Source organism: Crinia signifera, chromosome 3, assembly GCF_055691185.1.
Source record: "Crinia signifera chromosome 3, ASM5569118v1, whole genome shotgun sequence".
Taxonomy (NCBI): domain Eukaryota; kingdom Metazoa; phylum Chordata; class Amphibia; order Anura; family Myobatrachidae; genus Crinia; species Crinia signifera.
In genome coordinates, this window is record NC_139219.1 from 31746760 (window position 1) to 31768362 (window position 21603).

Consider the following 21603-nt stretch of genomic DNA (forward strand, 5'->3'; position numbering starts at 1 on the left):
AGTACATAGCACAGCACCCGAGGGACTGAGCCTGGGACTCTGCATAGTATAATACTGTAGTACAGCGCCCTGCATAGTGTATGCGGTCCCTCACTGAGGGACCGCATCCTCAGTGACCCCAGCATCCTGTATTTATAGTACATAGCGCAGTTCCTCAGGGACTGACCCTAGGACCCTGCATAGAACATAGCGCAGTACCTGAGGGACTGAGCCTGGAACCCCAGCACCCTGCATAGTACATAGCACAGCTCCTGAGGGAGTGAGCCTGGGGGTACCCTGCACAGTATAATACAGTACTTACTGTACTACAGCCGCGTCTGAGAGAACCGACACTGACTGACTGATCCTGGCTGGGACACAGAGCTGACCTCTGATTGGCTGCAAATGACATCACAGCCGTGCCACAGTCACACTGTACTATGAAGTGAACCACCAAGCAGTCACGCCCCCCGAAGTCCCAACCTATCCGGCCGCTCTGGGTGTAAGCCACACCACGCCCCCTGACACTCTGGTCTTTTGTCAATCACCAGGAGCCACGCCCATTTCGATTCTTTCATGACTCTGTGCAGAAAGAAAGTAACAGTGGTGTAGCAGCAGATGAATGGATCCAGGTGAATGGGAGCTGGGCTGATGAATCAGTAGCTGCAGGAGATCCAGGAGCTGTGCTGGGGGGGACACAGCTCAGTACAGTAAGTGTCTGCAGGGAGAGAGGGGTTGACTGTACCTGCTCAGAGCACCTGATGATCAGCACCACTGGCATGTCATTACTGCAGCATCTTCCCATGCCTCCCTGGATGCCCCAGTCAGGGGTGTGTGCCGGGCTGTGGGGTGAGCATGCTGCTGTGTTGTCTGGGAACTGGGAAGTGCTGCAGTATGAAAGGGGTGAGCAGGACCCTGTATCCTGTCTGCCCTCTCTTACCTGGCAGTCTGCTTTGCATTCAGAGACTGGGGCATGGGCTGGGGCAGATCATTATCTCTGGTTTCATTTTTTATTTATTTATGTAACAAAGATATATAGCAGCTGCATTGTTACCACCAGGAGCAGGGCTGCTGCTGCATTGGATGCAGATGTTTTCCGGGATCACTGGCTGGCACAGGGGTACCATGAATTACATGTGCATGCTAATAAACACACTGTCATGTGCCATACGTGCAGCGTTCATAATACAAGCTGTCACCACGCCATAAGGGACATATATATCGTATACATGGCGATGGCACTGGGCCGTAAGAGACTTCTGGGTCAGACTGATGCCTGTCTGGGGATCTTTGTACCCCAACTTTTAGTGAATTATCCCTGTCCCCCCTCTCCGCCACCCCGTGTAGGCTATCTGTGATTATGTATGAATTTCCACCATCGGGTTGGGGTTTGTATTTTCGGTACTTATGTAGTAACTGGGCTGCCGATTTTTTGATTGTATGCCTTAAGTTAAGGCATACAATCAGATGCGATGCGATGCGATATCGCATCGCATCGCATCCGATATCGCATCCGATATCGGATGCGATGACCCGATTTTTCCATAGGAATCAATGTTAAAATGATTCCTATGGAAAAATGGGTCCTTTTCATACCCCTACTATCCAAGTGGGCATGGAGTTGGATATAAACCTGTGGCGAGCGTAGCGAGCCACCGAGCCCGAAGCGTGGCGAGCGAAGCGAGCCCCGCGAGGGGACGGTATTCGTCCCCTCGCGGGGCTCGCTTCGCTCGCCACGCTTCGGGCTCGGTGGCTCGCTACGCTCGCCACAGGTTTATATCCAACTCCATGCCCACTTGGATAGTAGGGGTATGAAAAGGACCCATTTTTCCCATTGAATTCCATGTTAAAATGGACTCAGTCCATTTTAACATTGATTCCTATGGAAAAATCGGGTCATCGCATCGCATCGCATCGAATCGCATGGTCGCATGCGATGCGATGCGATCTCCCGATCCGACCCGATTTAGAAATCGGCAGCCCAGTTACTACATAAGTACCGTATTTTCCATCTGTTCTATAGAATGTTTGTCCTCCTTAGTGCATTAGGGTTAATGGGAAAAGTCTTCCCTCGATCGGTGTTGTAGACGAGCAACACTGCAGAGTGCAGCCCTGTACTAGTCACTCCGCTCACTACTGGCTAATGTTTAACAGTTCACTATGACCGTATGTACCTGGTGAGGGCTGATCATTGGTAAGGGGTAGCCTTATATCAGATATGTATATGTAGTTGTTGAGGGCTGAGGATTGGTAAGGGGAAGTCTTTTATCAGATATGTATGTAGTTGGCAAGGGCTGAGGTATGGTAAGGGGTAGCCTTATATCAGATATATATATGTAGTTGGCGAGGGCTGAGGATTGGTAAGGGGAAGTCTTTTATCAGATATGTATGTAGTTGGCGAGGGCTGAGGATTGGTAAGGGGAAGCCTTTTTATCAGATATGTATGTAGTTGGATAGGGCTGAGGTATGATAAGGAGTAGCCTTATATCCGATATGTATGCAGTTCATGGGGGCTGAGGATTGGTAAGGGAAGTCTTTTATCAGTTATGTACTGTATGTAGTTGGCAAGGGCTGAATATTGGTAAGGGGAAGCCTTATATCAGATATGTATGTAATTGGCAAGGGCTGAGGATTGGTAAGGGGCAGCTTATATCAGATATGTATGTAGTTGGCAAGGGCTGAGGATGCGTAAGGGGCAGTCTTATATTACATATGTATGTAGTTGGCAAGGGCTGAGGATTGGTAAGGGGCAGCCTTATATCAGATATGTATGTAGTTGGTAAGGGCTGAGATATGTATGTAGTTGGCAAGGGCTGAGTATTGGTAAGGGGATGCCTTATAATATATATATATATATATATATATATATATATATATATATGTATGTAGTTGTCAAGGGTTGAGAATTGGTAAGGGGCCACCTTATATCAGATATGTACAGTATGTAGTTGGCAAGGGCTGAGGATTGGTAAGGGGCAGCCTTATATCATATATGTATGTAGTTGGCAAAGGCTGAGGATTGATAAGGGGAAGCCTTATTCCAGCTCTGCTCTCTAGACTGTAGTGCACATCCCCAGATGATATTTTTAGCAGCTTTGTAGCCTCACCATAAAAATCCTCATGTCATATCTTATCAACAGACACTAGGACTTGATTTTCTGTGCCGCTAGCCACACACAAACTCATCTCCTGACTGTAACAGAACTGTTACAATATAATAATATCCAGCCATGTTATTTGTGTGACATGGGGTAAGCAGTGCAAGCTCTGCAGGGACCTGCTTATTCCTTGGCAGACTGATCGGAGAGGTCCCCATCTGATGTGTCTCTTTTTGCTCTGCAGCTCATGACCAGCAATTAAACTTGGATTGACCGAGCTGGGAGATTCCTCATGCCTCCGTCTCCTCTAGACGACACTCTTATTGTGGCACTACCTCGACCCGCGAGACCACAAGAGCTTAACCTCCGCATAGACTCTTCCTACCTTGGTTCCGCCTCAGTGAGTGGCAGCTGTAAGTCTCTGCTCAGCACAAGTGTAGTGTCACTCACCACGACTAATCTGACGTATATGCCCTCTTCCAACAGCTGTGCTCGCTCTCTGGGTTGCGGATGTAGTAGCGGAAGTTGTTGCAGTGTGGCTGCTTATGAAAAAGACAGTCAGATCCAGGCCCTCAGCAGCACCACCCTAACCAGTAGTGTTGCCGGACCCTCCGCCTCTTGCCCCCTCAACCAAATGGTCAACAACAATGAGAACAGCAGCACTTTGAGTCCATCTGGTGGAGTTGGCAGCCCGGTTTCTACCGCCACCAAACAGTTTGCCAACGTAAAGACCATCTATCCCAATGATTTGGCCAAGAAGATAGCAAAATGCAGCAAGACCCACCTCCCGAACCAAGGCCCGGTGATCATTGACTGCAGACCCTTTATGGAGTACAACAGAAGCCACATTCAGGGGGCCGTTCATATTAATTGCTCCGATAAGATCAGTCGGAGGAGGCTACAGCAGGGAAAAATAACGGTGCTGGATTTAATATCATGCAGGGAAGGCAAAGACTCCTTCAAGAGGATCTTTTCCAAAGAGATAATAGTTTACGATGACAATACCAATGAACCAAGCCGGGTCGTACCATCCCAGCCTCTCCACACGGTTTTGGAGTCCCTGCGAAGGGAAGGGAAGGAACCTTTGGTGCTGAAAGGTAAAGTATGGAGTAATGCAAGTTTTGGTGTCGTCGGTGGGAATTTACATACCAATGGGTCACCTTAACCCCTTTGCTGCCAGGGAAATTGTTAGTTCATTAGGTAACCAAAGTGAGTTTTTTGTATGTGTGCAAAAGCAGCCAGTATTAAACCTGCATTCAAAAAAATTATTAAGGTTCTAGTTAAAAGTCCGTCAAAATGGTGGCTTCTGCAATGTACTTTGAGCTGTGACAGTTTTTAGTTCACAAACTCTCCACCCCACCCCTAGTCTGCTCCTACCAGCAAGTAAGTTTGAAACAGATCAGTGTCCCTGCAAAAATTGCTTTCACTTTCTGATATAACATATTTTAGCACACAAAGGAGTAATTTGGTCTTCTAGTGGTCACTGGCGTTACTTCACTTTATAGAGGGGAGGAGTTGTTCGATATATCCCCACTTTAACTTTTAGAAGCTTGAATAAATTTACCTCTAACTCTCAGGTGATTTGTTCAAATGATATTTGGACTTGTTTAATGAAAAGGTGCAAAAAATGTGGCAGCCAATTAGATGTTATCTTTTATTTGGGTGAGCAGACTAGAAAGATGATTGGTTGATATGGGTTGTGGCACTCTGTTGCTCTTCTCGCAGTGGAATCAGATATGGTGCATTGTTTGGTGACTTACATTGGGCATTATTTTGTTTGGCCACTGGAGGCGCTGTTATCATTGTCTGTGCATTGTAGATTGTTACCTTTGTAAAGCAGCTGATGTGGCAGCTCCTGTTTATATCAATGGATGGAAATCTGTATGCAGATAATATCCTCCACTCCTGACCAAACTCTTTACTTATTATTTACATAAATCAGACTGGCCCTGTAAGGAATGTTTTTGTTGTATTTTTGTAGGGATTTATCAAAGTGAAGGGTTTGGTGGGATATTATCTTAGATTTAATCTACAGGTAAATTTTTTTTTTTTTTCGAAATCATTGCTACAGGCTATATCATAAGGTTTCCTAATAATGATTTTTCCTTGGTGTGTTTATTGAGGCAGTTTAATGATTTATTGCCCAGTTTCCATGCTGTCATGTGACTGCCATGACAACCACAGTCACATAGCACATGATTTAGTGAGCAGAGAGGTGTTGGAATAGCCACTCTTGCTCCCCTCTACCATCAGCTCCGGAGACTTCTACTATGATGGTGTCCTTGTCGACATTCGATAAAAAAGAGTGGAAAAAGTCATCTCGACCTTTTGACTGTCTACCTTGCCACTGTCGACCAACTGCTTGTGTCTACCGTCCAGCCCTGTTGACCTATTTCATGTGTCGACTAAGCCATGTTGACTCAGTAGTCGACTCAATGCATGTCCACCTAATGACCATATACTGTACATGTCTATAGAATAACGCTTCTTCACAACAAAACAAGGAGCCACATAGGGGTCTATCTATCGATGAATATTTGTGGGATATCCCCTGTAAAAATGGGTACCTCCAAATACTAAGTCTCCCCTGAATGGTGGATTGTAGCAGATAACTGCCTTTCCATGCGAATGTTAGTACATACTGTTGGTACACAAGGTATTATTGCACAGATAAGTTATATAATACTCGTGTCTAGAACTTGATAATGAATCATTGGACAGTGTATTGTTTACAGTAGGTGGCCTTATCCTATGTTGTCTGCTGCATGGGAGCATGGAGCAGTATGATGGGGGGAAGGTCACGGCATTGTCACAGGACCGCGCACATAGGGTCATAGGGACAGTGTCAAGAGAATTGATGCTATGACATTAGTGCCTGATCTGCCTCTGGGTGGCGCTAGACAAGCACCTTCGAGTAGTATTCATACTAGCACCGTGCATCTTTCCCTACATGTGCAGTTCCTCTTCCCTGCCTAGGGAGTCGCTCTCTGCTGAGCTTCAAAGCAGAGAGTGACTCCACAGCAAGGAAAGAGGAACTGCACGTGTTGGAAAAGATGCAGGGTGCTAGAATGAAGACTATTAGAGCAGAGTTTCCCTCTCTAGATCCCCTGACTGCACGCCGTAATGACATGTGCTGCATACGCCAATGGGCATACCCCCCCTACTCTCCAACCCCCACTCCCAGAGATTCCAGTGAGGAAAGCTCAGGTGGCGCGATGGGATGATTTGCATCATCACAGCCGTGCCCCAGATTGTGTCGTCACACAGCAGAGGGGGCTGCCATGATAATGGGACGTCATTATACTAAACCATAGACTTCACACAAAACAAGGTAGGATCCAATCTACTCCCCAGGGGGGGTGGGGGTGCTGGAGGACTTCTTGAAATTTAGAGAGGTTCCCGTAATATAGAAATAGCAAACTTTGTTTAAAAGATAACCCCCACCCTCCTATATTAGGAATTCTTCACTCTGTGATATATTCAGCTTTGCTAAGCTCCCAGCAGCCTTTGCTGTAAGTAATTATTTTGGGCTCTCCAGGTTTCACTTGGCAGTTGTGATGTTCCGTTGTGTAAGATAACATAAAAAGGTTCTAAGATAAAATGGTAATTGAAAAAAGGGTCGATGGTGTCTACGTTGAAATAGACAAAAGACTAACATGAGCAAAATGTCGACGCGGAAATGGTCAACATACGTTTTTCATGCTTTTTTGTGTCAATTTCCCTCGTGTGGCACACTTCACTCGCTTCTGGCAAGATACCTCACTCCGTCACTGTCGCACTCTGCGCACTTTACCTTCCTAATCTGATGCCATGTGGGTGGGGAGGGATATGGTAATTAGGTCGACATGCATTGGGTTGACCACTGAAGGTTGACAATGGGAAGCTCGACAGTCAAAAGGTCAACATAAGGTTTTCCCTTTTTTTGCCGACATGTGCCGACAAAAGGTATTTCATGCCCTACTATACTCTACGGTGTGGTGGGAGAATAAAATAGTGTGCCCGAAGCATGACCATGAAAAGGTCGACATGAGTTTTTCACTTTTTTTTGTGAGCCGACATGTGCCGACAGCTGGTACTATATGTCCTATCATCCACTGTGACGTGGTGGAAGAATAAAATAGTGTGCAGCGAGCCATCCATGGGGATGATACGGTGTCCATGTTGACTATGTCAACATTCTCTACAAAAAAAGTGAAAAACTCCTGTCGACATTTTGCCTGTCAACCTCCCCAATGTTGACCTAATGCTTGCGTCGACATTCTGACGCTGTTGACCTTAACCATGTCGATCTATTTCAGGTGTTGACGTAAGGCCTGTCAACCTTCAGTGATCAACACAATGCATGTCGACCTAAATTGGGTCTACCCAGTGGTAAAGAATGAAAAAGTATAATATTACAGTATTGGAAAATGTCTTTTTTAGTATTTGTGGCTGTCCCTGACAATGACGAGACTCCGCCAAAAAGTCCCGGGGCCTTCGGAATTGCAAACATTGCAGGCACGGCTTCTTGGCAGTGCAACGGTTAAAGCCGAAAGCCCATCAGGCGCCCTTCACTAATACGTGTCATTTCTGCTCCATTTGGGATCTTCTCCTTCCAGAGAACTGGCAAGATGTCATTTTTCGAGCAAATGCCACCTCAGGTGCCCTCGGCGATCAGAAATAGCTGTCCTTCCGCGCAGGGTCACCGCTGCTGAGAACTACTGACGGCTAAAGCCAGAAGTCACAATCTGTAATTGTTTAAAGCGCTCACAACGTAGAATTACTCAGACACTTATAGATGCCGAGGTCTGGGGATCAGAAGGAAATGAGGTTCTGTTCTACACGCCGCGTCCGGAGCACGCCGAACGCCATTGGTTATGGAGCCACTTTATGTTCCTCCAGTAAAAACATTTTATATTGCGTAAGTGTCTTTAATAATGATCGCTTTTTACAGCCGCACAATAACTTTTTAGTGGTTGTGAACTTTATTGGACGCTCAGCCATCGGAGGCTAAATATAGCGCAGGCTGCTTTAGTTTCTGCGAACGAGTCAATCCAATTAAGTGACACATGGGCAAGTGCTTGACTGTGTCCTGTCATACTCAGTCCTGTCATATCCTCCGCTGGAGCTTGCAAAGAAATCTAAGATACACGTTTCGTAATCTCTGGTGAAAGCTGCTTCTAAACTATTTACTGCTAATGGTAAGTATAGCGCACTGTGGGCCTAATTCACTACGGATCACAGAACCATCTGTAGTGGTCTCCCGGGTAACTGTGCATGCGCAGGGCATGTTAGGTGCGAGTCCTGTGATCGCATCTCAAAAATGCAAAAAGCCTCAGGGATCCATTTATCCTTGATTGCTCCTTGAGGGAGCAGGGACAGGGCTCCGAAAGGAGCCCGTCCCTGCAAAGCCCTGACCGGTCTGCGCATGCGCGGTTATGAGCTGACCCCACTGACCGCACTGCCGCCGGGGTTACAATGGGCTATCGCCATCCCAGAATGGCGATAGCCCAGGCATGCGAAGCCGGGCAGGGTAGAAACCTATGGGGGATGTGGCCATCGGCGCTGCAGAGGGGATGGCAGCAGGGATCAGAGATTCCTGCTGTGGTCCCCCTTTGATACATTCTGGGGATACTTAATATTTACTGCTAGGTTTAGCCACAAATATGGTTTGCTAAATGGACCCCTCTGATGCACAGGCAGAGACATTTGCGGAAAGGAATTTGGTGGAGTCAGCTTGGAAAATGGTGGTGTGCTGCGCCCATTTCCTGGGGGTGGCGAGGCCAGGCATTGTGTAGTTTTAGCACTTTCCTTGACCTCACAATGCCCCCTTCCACTGCAAGTGGTGAGTAAGTCAGATTTACTAAAGCTCGAATCTCAGATGAACTTTGAGGTCGATCAAATGCAGGAGGTGGTGTGCAGGCAGGAGGTGGTGTGCACAGGAGGTGGTGTAGAGGCAGGTGGTGGTGTGCGGGCAGGAGGTGGTGTAGAGGCAGTGAATGCTCCGCTGTCAGTGAGGCAGGAATGCTCCGCTGTCAGTGAGGCGGGGATGCTCCGCTGTCAGTGAGGCGGGGATGCTCCGCTGTCAGTGAGGCGGGGATGCTCCGCTGTCAGTGAGGCGGGGATGCTCCGCTGTCAGTGAGGCGGGGATGCTCCGCTGTCAGTGAGGCGGGGATGCTCCGCTGTCAGTGAGGCGGGGATGCTATGCTGTCAGTGAGGCGGTTATGCTCCGCTGTCAGTGAGGCGGTTATGCTCCGCTGTCAGTGAGGCGGGGATGCTCTGCTGTCAGTGAGGAGGGGATGCGCCTCTTTCAGTTAGGCGGGGATGCGCCGCTGTCAGTGAGGCAGGGATGTGCTGCTGTCAGTGAGTCGGGATGCTCTGCTGTCAGTGAGGCGGGGATGCGCCGCTGTCATTGAGGCAGGGATGTGCTGCTGTCAGTGAGGCGGGGATGCTCCGCTGTCAGTGAGATGGGGTTGCGCCTCTGTGAGTGAGGCGGGGGATGCTCCGCTGTCAGTGAGGTGGGGGGGCCTCTGTCAGTGAGGCAGGAGTGTGCTGCGATAGATAGATCTAATGTCTGTGCTTGTGTATGAATAGACTCCAGCTCTCACACTGATAGAGTAGGCTGACGATCCTTGCGCTGTAAGCTGCATATGGCAGATAAGAGCCAGTCGCTAATTGCTTGTTATGGTTTCCGTACAGATTTGTGTCTCTCAGGAATGCTGATAAGTCCCCACATTCACTGTCGCTTTATTTCTGATCAGGCTTTCAAACATCGGCCAAAAAGCCACAAACCAAATAGCTGTGATCCCTGCGCCTGATTCAGACACAAACCTGATGATTCGCTCGCAACTCTGTTGGCGGGAGCACTGCGCGTGTGCAGAACACATCCTGAGTTGTTGCTGATACAGACCAAACTGTGCTACAAGCAGCGCAGCGTGATACCCCAGGCAGGTCAACATGGCTAGACTGTCAACCAAGCCATTGTCGACCTAATGCTTGTGTCCACCTTCCAACTCTGTCAACCTTATCTATATCAACCTATTTCTTATGTCGGCCCAGCGACCGTACACCGGATAAAGGCTGTGCACCATTTTTGGCATGATCTCCCACCATACAGGTGCTGGTAGGCACTCTTGGCCTGTTTCCACCACGGTCAGAGGGGGTTATTCTGATTGAGTCGGACGGCTGCGTGTGCGGACGGACAGCCAATGTTTTGTGTGTGCACATGTCCGAACACGTGCGTAAAACGATCGTACGGAATCATCCGAGCAGGGGGTGGAGAGGGGCGTGAAGAGCTGTTTGGGCTCATTACATATGCATACTCCCCATGTTTCATGGGCGTTCCCATGAAAACGCTGGGCATGCGTATGGAAATCCGGCCGTGACGCACGTGTGAAAGCAGGGATATGGGCGGGAAGCTGACATCCAGCTTTGTCAGCTGTCCGGGGGGCGGACAGCTGACATAGCCGGATGCCAGCTGCCTGCCCATATCCCTGCTTTCACAATGAGAAATGTCTGAGTGCTCTGGAGCACTCGTGGCTGTCTGACCGCTCGTGCCATCATTCGATGGTCGGCAAGCATCGGAGGATGGGGGAGGTTCCCACAGACCAGCGAGTGGGTGTTCACATGAAACATCCACTGGCGGTCCATCCGCTTGGCGTCCTACCGCATTCGGACAACGTGAGCGATCCGTACGATAGGCGGGGTTAAGAACACTCGGTGCCCGTCTAAAACACACAACCATCCGAATCAATCAGAATAAGGGCCAGAGTGTGTATAAGGACAGAGCGCCGCTTTGTATATATATATGTTCCAAGCAGTAACCACTACATGTAACAGATTCTCTCTCCCTGGAAGCCAGACGCAAGTTTCCGTCCTGCCCTGAACTTGACCCGGAGCTTTATGTTCATACACAGCGAGCTATACGTTCCCCGGCGGCAAGGCGTGCAGTCTGCGTGCTCCTGGGCGGTTGCCTGCTTTATTTTTGGGCGATGTATTTTTTGCTCTCTGTAATTCAGCCATAATTTATTGCTGAGACAACTGATCCCCCTGTTTTTGTGTTGATAAACACTGGTTGCTAGCCGGCGAGTCCAAGTTTAACCCCCCCCCCCTCTCCCACCCCCCACCTGCTTCCACACGCTCCATGTTTGGTCCTGCTTCTCAGACAGGCATCCCAGGCAGCGTCTCAGTGCGACGGGACCACAGAGAGGAGAGAGACTGATCAGAGTTCGCCCTAACCGCTGGGATGAAACTGTTGCACCAGCTCCTGGCCGGCTCGCAACCTTACAATCTATAGGGATAATAGGAGGGATACATAAGGATAAAATAGTGCACCCAAAGCATGGCGAGGGGAAGCGGTACACTTAGAGTCGACATTCAGGACAAAAACAAGAAAAACTCATGTTGACCTTTGCTTGTGTCGACCGTCGGATCCTGTCGACCTTAGCCATGTCGAACTATTTCAGGTGTCGACCTTCAGTGGGTTGTAGTTTTGCTAATTCCTCACCTGCGTTGTCCGGACTGTGACCCCCCCCAACGCTGTGTTGCTCCCGCAATGGTCCGCCACCGCCCCTCGTCGCTACTTACTGGTTTGTAGACGGCGGTCGCTCAAATTGCCAGAGATAGCTGACTAGCTATATTTGTTGAATGAGGCCCATGATACGTGATATGGATCATAGGATATATGCTGTCAGCCAATAGGTCAAAACCATACGGTCGACATTGACCAATGTCGACATGCATTTGATCGACATTGACAACAGGTCTACACAAGCAAAAGGTAAACATGAGTTTTTCGGGGTATTTTATGTCAATGTTGACACCAGGGCACATGGACCCCCAATTAGTTTAATGTGTACCCTCGCTCACATGGCCCACTTCGGTCACCATAAAAAGGTAGACACATGGCAAGTCGACACATGGCAAGTTGTTTTTTTTTTAACCAGTTTGTTCTCACTTCATCATCCATGTCGGCATAGAGGGGGAATATAACATGGATTTATGTATGTATGTATGTATGTCTGTATGTATGTTCCACATATGACCTACAATCTCGAAATAAATCCTGTGGGGGTCCCGGGGGCCCAAAAGGGGTTGTGGTCTCTACACAAAGTGGGTCAGGGATGCAAGATATGGCAAAATTGTATAACATAGAGGGGGTAGAGGACATTGCTTGGGTTCAGATTAGGTTCACAGCCACTTAGACCCCCAATTCTGACCCCACCATGGCCCAAATAAGGGTCTGGTCACTACAAAAAGTGGGTCAGGGATGCAATATATGGCAGAGTTGCATAACATAAAGGGGGTAGAGGATATGGGGCTAAGAAAAAAATGTGGTCAGATCCGGGAGTCGCCCACAGACAGGTGTATGCCGGTCACACCATGGGCACACCACAGACAGGTGTATACCGGGCACACCATGGGCACACCACAGACAGGTGGATACGGGGCACACCGTGGGCACACCACAGACAGGAGTATACTGGGCACACCATGGGCGTGGCGAGTGGTTAAACTTAAAGCAAAAGAAGGATAAACTGCAAGTAATGCCCCTGCCATCGATGGTCGATGGTTTTATACCATGAATTGGAAACCATCATCTGATTGATGGACCACACAAACACGCATATCCCTGAGGCCCCCACTCTTTTTCATGGTTCTCAATTGAGGGCCACCCCATCTGCTGCTGCAAAAATATAATTTCTTTGATGTTACTAATGATGCCAGTGAGTGACATAAATAAGTCTGCAGTATACAAGCATCCCCTCCACCATATATGCTGCTGTATACAGTGGTCCACTGCTTCCTTGTATTCCTTCTGTAAGATCATATGCACTGTCTCTGTACTACACGCCCGGCCATCCTAGCGACAGTGATAACAGGCAGACGTGGAATTATTTCACTTTCCGCTGCTGAATGTGTGAATGAATTATTGATTATTCCCTGCTGATAACATCGGGAGGAACGCTGTATAGGCCTTTGTTGTGCTATACAATACATCTGGAGAACCGCCAGTAAAGTATGCCTCGTACAGTATCGCCAGCTTTGTCATCGTACATGTCTGCCCCCCCTATGCAAATTGTTCTGTGAGGTCCCCCGAGAGACTTTGTGGTTTTGTTGCAGAGAATCCTGATGATTTATACTCAGCATTAGAGCTTTCATCGTCCGTGGGCTCCCCGTTTGCCATCCCCCATCTACACCCAGCCCCCTCACTGCAGAACTGGCAGATAAACTAGCAATGGGGGCCAGGACTTCATACTGGGCCCGCGAGAGGTGAAGAATCTGCAGGACAGGGGCGAGCCCACTGCACTCTATATTCGGCAATGTTTCACACATAGGAATGAGGGCCGCAAAGGCTTCTGGGCCTAGTTTGCACATATTACAGAAAAAGAGTGGAGTATTCCTAACCCCCCCCCTCTGTGTAGCCCTAACCCCAATACCACCCTGCCTAACCCTAACCCTCCTAGCTATGCTGGCATTGTATATATTTAACATTGGCAATCTGACTGCATCCCTTGGCAACATCTTACTCACGCTGTTGTGGAACTACACATCCCAGCATGCACTGCTACAGTTCTGCAGGTATGGCATGCTAGAACTGCTGCAGGGCATGCTGTGATTTGTAGTTCCACAGCAGCAGGAGCACCACACTTTGGGCCAGATTCTCTAAGCTTTAAAAGTGATAAAATGTAGAGTGATAAACAGCCAGCCAATCAGCTCCTGCCTGCCATGTCACAGACTGTGTTTTAAAAATGTCAGGCAGGAGCTGATTGGCTGGCTGTTTATCACTCTCCATTTTATCACTTTTGAAGCTTAGAGAATCTGGCCCTTTGTCTACCCCTGAAATAAACTGTATAGATTATTTCCCTTGGTGGCATACAGTTCAAGTATATGCCACCACCTTTGTGTCCATTTGTGTAATCCTGATTGATACATACATTAATACGTGGCTGGGTGGCGCCATTAGCAGAACTTTTGCCCCTTAGGCAGTTATTTGGCCCTGCCTTGGGAATAAGCAGCAATATTTTCCCTCGCCGCAGTTAATACTAGCACAACGATAACCTACAGTACATCGGGGAAAATTTACTAAGATGGGAGTACAGGTTGAGTATCCCGTATCCGAGTATCCGTTATCCGAATTATTCCGAAAACCATACATTCCAGAAAGTGAAAAAAAAAAATTTTTTTGATAAAAACTCACTGGGGACATTTGTAACCACTACTGGTGACATGATATGTAACTGGCACTATATATGTGCAAGAAAATGATTGCTTGGCATTCAAATTCAATATCTGAGATAGTACACAAATTTTGTTTCATGTTTTGAAACCTTGTTTTTTGAACAAATAAAATATATTTGTGTGTATTTTATGTGGTAATAAAATATATTTGTGTGTATTTTATGTGTTTATACAGCATACATGCAAGATACTTCAAAATACATAATTGAAATATTAAAATATTCCGAAATACGGAATAATCCGTTATCCAAAATTCTCCTGGTCCCGAGCATTTTGGATACGGGATACTCAACCTGTATTATTTCACATCGAATGTGCAACCAATCAAATATTATCTTCTAGAAGGTGCTAAGTAAACAGGAAGTAGATTCTGATTGGTTGGATGTAGCAACATCACATCTGAAATAGAACTCTTCTCTTATTATTTATTTATTTATTTATTAACAGTTTCTTATATAGCGCACACATATTACAGAGAATATTTGAACATTCACATCAGTCCCTGCCCCAGTGGAGCTTACATCTATATTCCCTACCACATGTACACGCACACACAGACATTCTAGGGTTAATTTTTGTTGGAAGCCAATTAACCTATCTATATTTTTGGATTGTGGGAGGAAACCGGAGTACCCGGAGTAAACCCACACAAGCACGGGAAGAATATACAAACTCCGCACAGTTAGAGCCATGGTGGGAATCGAACCCATGACCTCAGCGCTGTGAGGCAGTAATGCTAACCATTACACCGTCCGTGCTGCTTCTCTTAGTAAATTTCCCCCATTATATCTCTTCCTCCTCTCAGCAAGAATACACCGTGGTAAATATGTTTTGGCGACTGCATCAGAGATTAGCGCAGCGGACTGTGATGTTATTGATGAACCGGTTCAGTAGACACTGTTGCGCCATTAGGTACGATTATAAAAAGAGTAAACGCACTTTAATCTTTCTCGCTCGTTTCCTAGTGCGCGGGTCATTATTCACCGGATAACCCTCAATTAGCGCTCACTTCATTTCCATTCACCTTAATGGATATTGATGTGTTTTCTCTCTACATTTAACTCCTTCTGTAATGGGATGTAGGGCAGTCCTGGACTAACACAAGGTTATAAATGATGTGCGCGTTATAACCACATTGGATGTATATATGTATTATAGCGTGCCGCTGTATAACAAGGGTATAATATATGTAATCATACCCTTCCAAGGCAAAATAAATGCCCTGCTTAGGCTGCCATTGTATGCAGTGTCGGCGGTGACCATTTTAATGCCAGAATGTTGACACTTATGATGTCTAATTGGTTAAATTGTCAAAGCCCTGAATGTAGATAACCTGAAAAATGTCCCTGACAGGGACAGGATGTCGACATATAAAAAGTGATCATAGTCAAAATGTTGACGTTATGGTTAGTACTAGATAGATTTACCTTACAACCACATTGTCGACACAGCAAGCTCAATATTTTTTATTTTATTTTTAATTGAATTTCACCTCTCTACAATGGTAGCGGTCTTTAAGTAACTTTGGGGTCAATTCAGCCTGGTCTGAATAGCGCCAACAAGAATCTCCCGGTGCTGCTCATTTGCCCGCGTGATAGAATGGCGGTTCATGCGACTTAAGCCTGGTGCGTTCACTAACTTCAATGCCCCCAGGTCCGCTCTAACCCCCTTCACCGCCGCTTGAGGGATGCTGTACAGTACAGTGCTATTCTGCCGTTGAAGATCCCAGCTCCCGGCCCTGCGCATGATTTCACCGCGCTCATCAGGCGACTTCTGTACATGGCAGGAGCGGAGTAGCAGCGGCGCCGGCGGAAAGCAAGAAGAACAACTGGAAACTGGAACTGGAAGAGTGTGGCAGGTGAGGAGCAGGACTGGGAGCATGGTGCTGTAAAAGGAGGACTGGGGGCTGTGTAAGCAGGACTGGGGGCATGCCAAAATAATCCCTACGCCGAAAATAAGCCCTATGGTGTTTTTTGAAATATTAAAAATTTCAAATTTTTGAAAATAAAAAATAAAAAAAAATAAGACTGTGTCTTATTATTGGGGAAACACGGTAAAGGCAACTACTGCTGGTACATGCTGCCACCATTGCGCCGATGCTAATTGCAAACGTACTAACATATGCAATTAGCAATGCAAAGGGCAACTCTCCCGGTAAGAGCTGCCTTGTGCAATGGCCACTGGTGACCAGGGAGTCCCTCGGCGGATGGGCTGAGTGGCACCGGCAGCTGCGGGGTATACTGGGAGGGAACCGTGTCGGAGTCATCACACAGCAAGAACGAAGCCCTTTTTATAGGGTAGCGCCAGCTATCGGTGCCCCGGTGGGGGGGCTTTAGTGCATTCAGAAATGTGGTAAAACTCCTAAAAACTGTGTTTTTACTGCATTTCTGCCCTAGTACATCCTGCCCAAAGTCTCCTTTCTAAGACTTCCCAAGACTGTGCCACAGATATTGTTGTTGCACATGTAATTTTTTGGATAACATACATAACTCACCTTAGACCCATTCTGCAAACTGTAACACCCCCCCCCCCTTCCAATAGTAAAATGTTGGCACGCTGAAATGTGTAGTCCCACAGCAGCTGCACAGCCGCATGTCGGACCCCCCCCTCATTAATTTCCCTGGAACAGCTGCCTAGCTTTTTACATGTCATAAGTGATTTGACTGCAGATCTGAGCACCCTTATCGGCGGTCTTCAGCCACAATGAGCGCACGATGTAGGATTATTTAGAGCATAAAGGAACAAGCTGAACTAGTTGATGTTAAAAAAAAAATTGGAAAGGAAAAGAACTGAAGAGAAATTCTGCTCCTTTAACATCTTATGTATATTTATGTCCGCGAGACGGCAGCGCAGCTAAAAAACCCATTTGCATAAAAATTCACTTGTCAGACTTTAGAGAATTGATTTGTGTTATCCTCTCGGCTCTGGTCCGGCGCTGGGTTTACGGCGGGATGGGAGATTTTCGAAATGAGTTAAAAAAATAAAGTGGGAATAAAGTGATTACGAGAGATGAGTCAGTGCGCTGATTAGTAACCGGGAGCGGCGGCGGTGGGCAGCGGGGATTTTCTTTAATCGTCTGTTTAAAAATAAACTTATTTTAGAATGGAATTCGTCGCCGGTTTGGTGTCACGTCGGCAGATCCACGGCGTATAGATGATTAACTGATTGTCTACGGGGAACTTAGAACGCTGCTCGAGAATCTCAAGAAAGCCTCGGAGTCTGCGGAACTGTGTAAGCCCGTAATACATCTGTGGAGGTGCGGCGATCGTAGGAGGAAAGGACCGTGGGGGCTTATACGTGTGCAATAAGAAGTGGGATTTATTTTTGGCAGAGGGCCACAGGATTTCTTAGTTCTTTATATTGCACACATTCCACTGCACTTTGCAGAGAATATTTGCCCATTTTTGTCTGGCAATTAACCTACCGGTATAATTTTAGTTTGCAGGATTTAATCGTGGTAGCTGCAATCATGGGGAGAACAAACAAACTCCCCAAAGAGGGCTACATTTACTTCGATTGGAGTTCTGTTGGAGTTGGAATATTGCCCATAGCAACCAATCAGATTATGGTCCTTATTCAGATCTGATCGCAGTACAAGTTTGTTCTCAAAATGGGCAAAACCATGTGCACTGCAGGTGGGGCAGATGTAACATGTATAGATATCTGACACTAGTAACACCAGTCCCAGTGTCCCACTAACCACCGGGTATCCTGATGAATACAGTTTATGGGCGGGATGTACTAAAGGGAATATGCGGTAATGTACTATTACCCAGCCGCACGGATTTCGCCGGCCAGGGTATCGCTACCTTTGGGTGGCGATACCCTATAGAAGCCTATTGGGCTTCTTTTTGCCACCCGCCACAACCCCGACGCCTCGCCGACCCCCACTCTCCCCCTCCCTTGGGCTTACCTTCTTACACCGGTAAGCCCTTCCTCCCCCTAGCAACGCAGCCGAATGTCCTTCTGGCTGCCGGGGGGGGGGGGGGAGGCGCCAGGGACAGCTACACTGGGCTGTCCTGGCTGCAGGGGAGAAGCAGGCTCCCAGGAGGTGATGGAGCCCCCCCACAGACCACATTACAGATATCGTGGGGGCCCTCCGTCATCGCACCGCGATGCCAGCCGCATATGTTAGTACATATGCGCTGGCATCGCGGCGGGGGCATGTCAAAAGGGCGGCGATGTATATTAATACATCCCGCCCTATGTGTCTATAGTAACCTTGCGAGCAGGGCCCTCCTATCTCTGACCCTGGTTACATCGGTTCCAGTGTCCCACTGACCACCGGGTATCCTGATGACTACAGTTTATGTGTGTATAGTAACCTTGCGAGCAGGGCCCTCCTATCTCTAACCCTGGTTACATCGGTTCCAGTGTCCCACTGACCACCAGGTATCCTGATGACTACAGTTTATGCCTATACAGCAAGCTTGCAAGCAGGGCCCTCCTACCTCTGACTGTGTGTAACTACCCAGTTTTTCTCCCTGTTTCCAATTGTAAAACGCAACTGACTTTGTTGCACTATGTAAGAAACTGTTAATAAATAATGCTGCTCCCTACTACTAAGCACAGGGTTCCGGCAGGAACTTGCATAATATGAGGCTACGCACATTGGGGCTGTTAGATTGCAGCGCTCAGCGCCTGTCTCCGCATACACTGCTTAGTGTAAGACTTACAGTCTTCCTTTTCCCCCTTGCAGCCAACGTAGTTAAGCGTCACCCTGAGTGACAGGTCGCTTAAGCGAATAGCAGGGCAGAGACCCCTGACCCTGCTGGCAGCGTTACTCTTTCCTGTGAGGAAGTCCCCGCGTTAGAGTGTGCCTCAGATCGTGTGTGACTCCGTCCATGCTGTTTGTAGCTCCACGTGCACCGGAGCGCATAGGAGCAAGCCCCCGCTGTAAACCCGTTACCAGCGTGACCTTTTGCACAGGGAGATCAGTCATCATTGGCAGCAGCGAGACTGGGAGAGATACCGCAGCGTAAACCAGCAGACTGTCATTTACCCTGCACGCGCCAAAACGCTACAGCTAAGTAACAACCAGAGACTGTCGTTACCAAATGTACAAGTTGTATTACTGCTTGAAGTTAACACATGAAGTACTGTTGTAACCTACAAGCCTGCCACTTGAATAAACCCTTCAAACTGGTTATATCTTCTAAGTGTGAGGTCTAACAACCACACTGCACGTACTTATATACACTCTGCCAATAGGTTATGGGCCCAGCACGTCACGTGCGCGAAGATTAACCCCCTGAAGACAAAGTGCTAGCGCAGTACATAAAAGAACACAAAGGAATTATTTCTAAATTGCCATTTGTGGAAGAGTTAACGAGAATGCACAGTACAGGACATAGCATGAACTTTCCAAAGCTCAAAGGCTCAGAGAATTACACTACATGGAAGTTCGCTATGGAAATGCAGCTTAAGAGGGAGAAGCTATGGAAAGTCACAATAGCCCCAGGAGAAAGTCCAAACCCAGAAGAGGTAGACAAGGCCATTGGCACAATAGGCCTGGCTGTGGAGCAGCATGTTTATTCTACTATCTGTGGGAAGGAGTCCGCTAAGGACATGTGGACAACTCTACAAGGTGCTTATGAAAATAAAGGCTTAATGAGAAGGATAAGTCTGAGACGCACACTGTATGGAACAAAATTGAATGCATGCAAGGACATGAACGATTATATTGATAAAATACTATCGATAGCTCAGCAATTGGCGTGTGTAGGAGCAAAAGTGGATGAGGAAGAAGTAGCAATGGTAATGCTGCAGAATTTGACAGAGGAATTTGACTTTCTGGTTGTCGCACTAGAGTCAAATGAGACCAAGCTTACAACTGAAGTTGTGAGAGCCAAACTACTACAGTTCCAAGAGAGAATCCACAAGGATGCCATAGCTGAAGGTTCTGCCTTAGTAGCAAAGGGTGCGAAACCCAAGAAATGCACATTCAAATGTTATGTGTGCCACAAAGTAGGGCACAAGGCTTCAGAATGCAGGCTGAAGAACACTAGTGGCATGCACAAGCGGCATGATAAAAAGAACGAGTCAGCACTGAATGTAACAGACAAGCCAAGGAGGGATCTCTGGTACATGGACTCGGGAGCCTCTAGACACTTCAGCTGCAACAAGGAGTGGTTCAATTCTTTAACACAGTGTAACCCCACAACAGTTACCGGGATTGGTGAAAAGATCCTTACTGCTTCAAGTGTTGGGACAATCACAGTGAGACTAAGAATTGAGGGACAGACAGTAGTCACAGATATCCAAGACGTCCTGTATGTACCAGAATTGGGAAGTAACCTCATCGCTATCAGCGTACTCGAGGCAAAAGGCTACAGAGTCCAGTTTGCAAAGGGCAAGTGCATGGTGCATAATGAAAGAGGGACTGTAATTGCTTCAGCAACCCGATGCAACCAACTATACGTCCTAGACACAGATGAATGTGTAGCTTTGGCAGCCTCTGCTGAAAATGAGTCCATGGAGCTCTGGCACAGACGTTTGGGACACTTAGGATATGATAATGTCCAGAAATTAGCTGATGGGATGGCAACAGGAATCACAGTGAAAGACACCGGAAGACCTGTGTGCGAGAGTTGCATAAAAGGCAAGCAGACCCGCAACCCATTTCCCAAGTCAGCAGGCAGAGCAGAAACACAACTAGCTCTGGTACACACAGATGTGTGCGGACCAATGGAAGAGGAGTCAACCAGTGGTTACAAATACTTCATGACTCTCATCGATGACGCCACAAGAATGACACACGTATACTTCATAAAGAAGAAAAGTGAGGTGGTCAAGAAAATTGTGGAGTACAAGAACCTAGTGGAAACTCAGACGGGCCTAAAACTAAAGGTCCTGAGATCCGACAATGGGGGAGAGTACGAAAATGAAGTACTAACCGACTTCCTAAAAAGGCATGGCATAAAGCATCAGCTGACGATGGCCTACACGCCTGAACAGAATGGCGTAAGTGAAAGGGCGAACAGAACAATCGTTGAAAGAGCACGAGCGATGGTGAACGATGCTGGCCTGGAGAAGAGTTTTTGGGCAGAAGCTGTATCTACTGCAGTATACCTGAAAAACAGAACACCTACAGTGGCCGTGAAGGGAAAAACCCCCTTAGAGGCCTGGTCTGGGAAGAAGCCAGACATCAGTCACCTCCGTGTCTTTGGGAGCAGAGCTTATGCACATATACCAAAAGAGAGAAGGAAGAAACTTGACCCAAAATCAAGACAGTGCATATTGCTAGGCTATTGTGAGGAGAGCAAAGGGTACAGGCTCTGGGATGCAGAGAACAGACGTCTCCTGA

The 21603-nt window shown here is 47.4% G+C and overlaps 1 protein-coding gene across 2 annotated transcripts in view; it reads left to right on the forward strand.

Annotated features, from left to right (window-relative positions):
* Positions 1 to 504: 504 nt before the first annotated feature.
* DUSP10 (dual specificity phosphatase 10) overlaps positions 505 to 21603 on the forward strand; it is a 45409-nt gene continuing 24310 nt past the window's right edge. The window contains exons 1-2 of one of the 2 annotated variants that reach the window (XM_083175599.1): positions 505 to 689; positions 3322 to 4174. In XM_083175599.1, coding sequence (XP_083031725.1) covers positions 3370 to 4174 — 805 coding nt within the window. In that variant the 5' untranslated portion in view covers positions 505 to 689; positions 3322 to 3369. Of the gene's footprint in view, positions 690 to 716; positions 829 to 3321; positions 4175 to 21603 lie in introns of those variants that run through there. The other variant, XM_083175600.1, reaches the window with a different exon arrangement.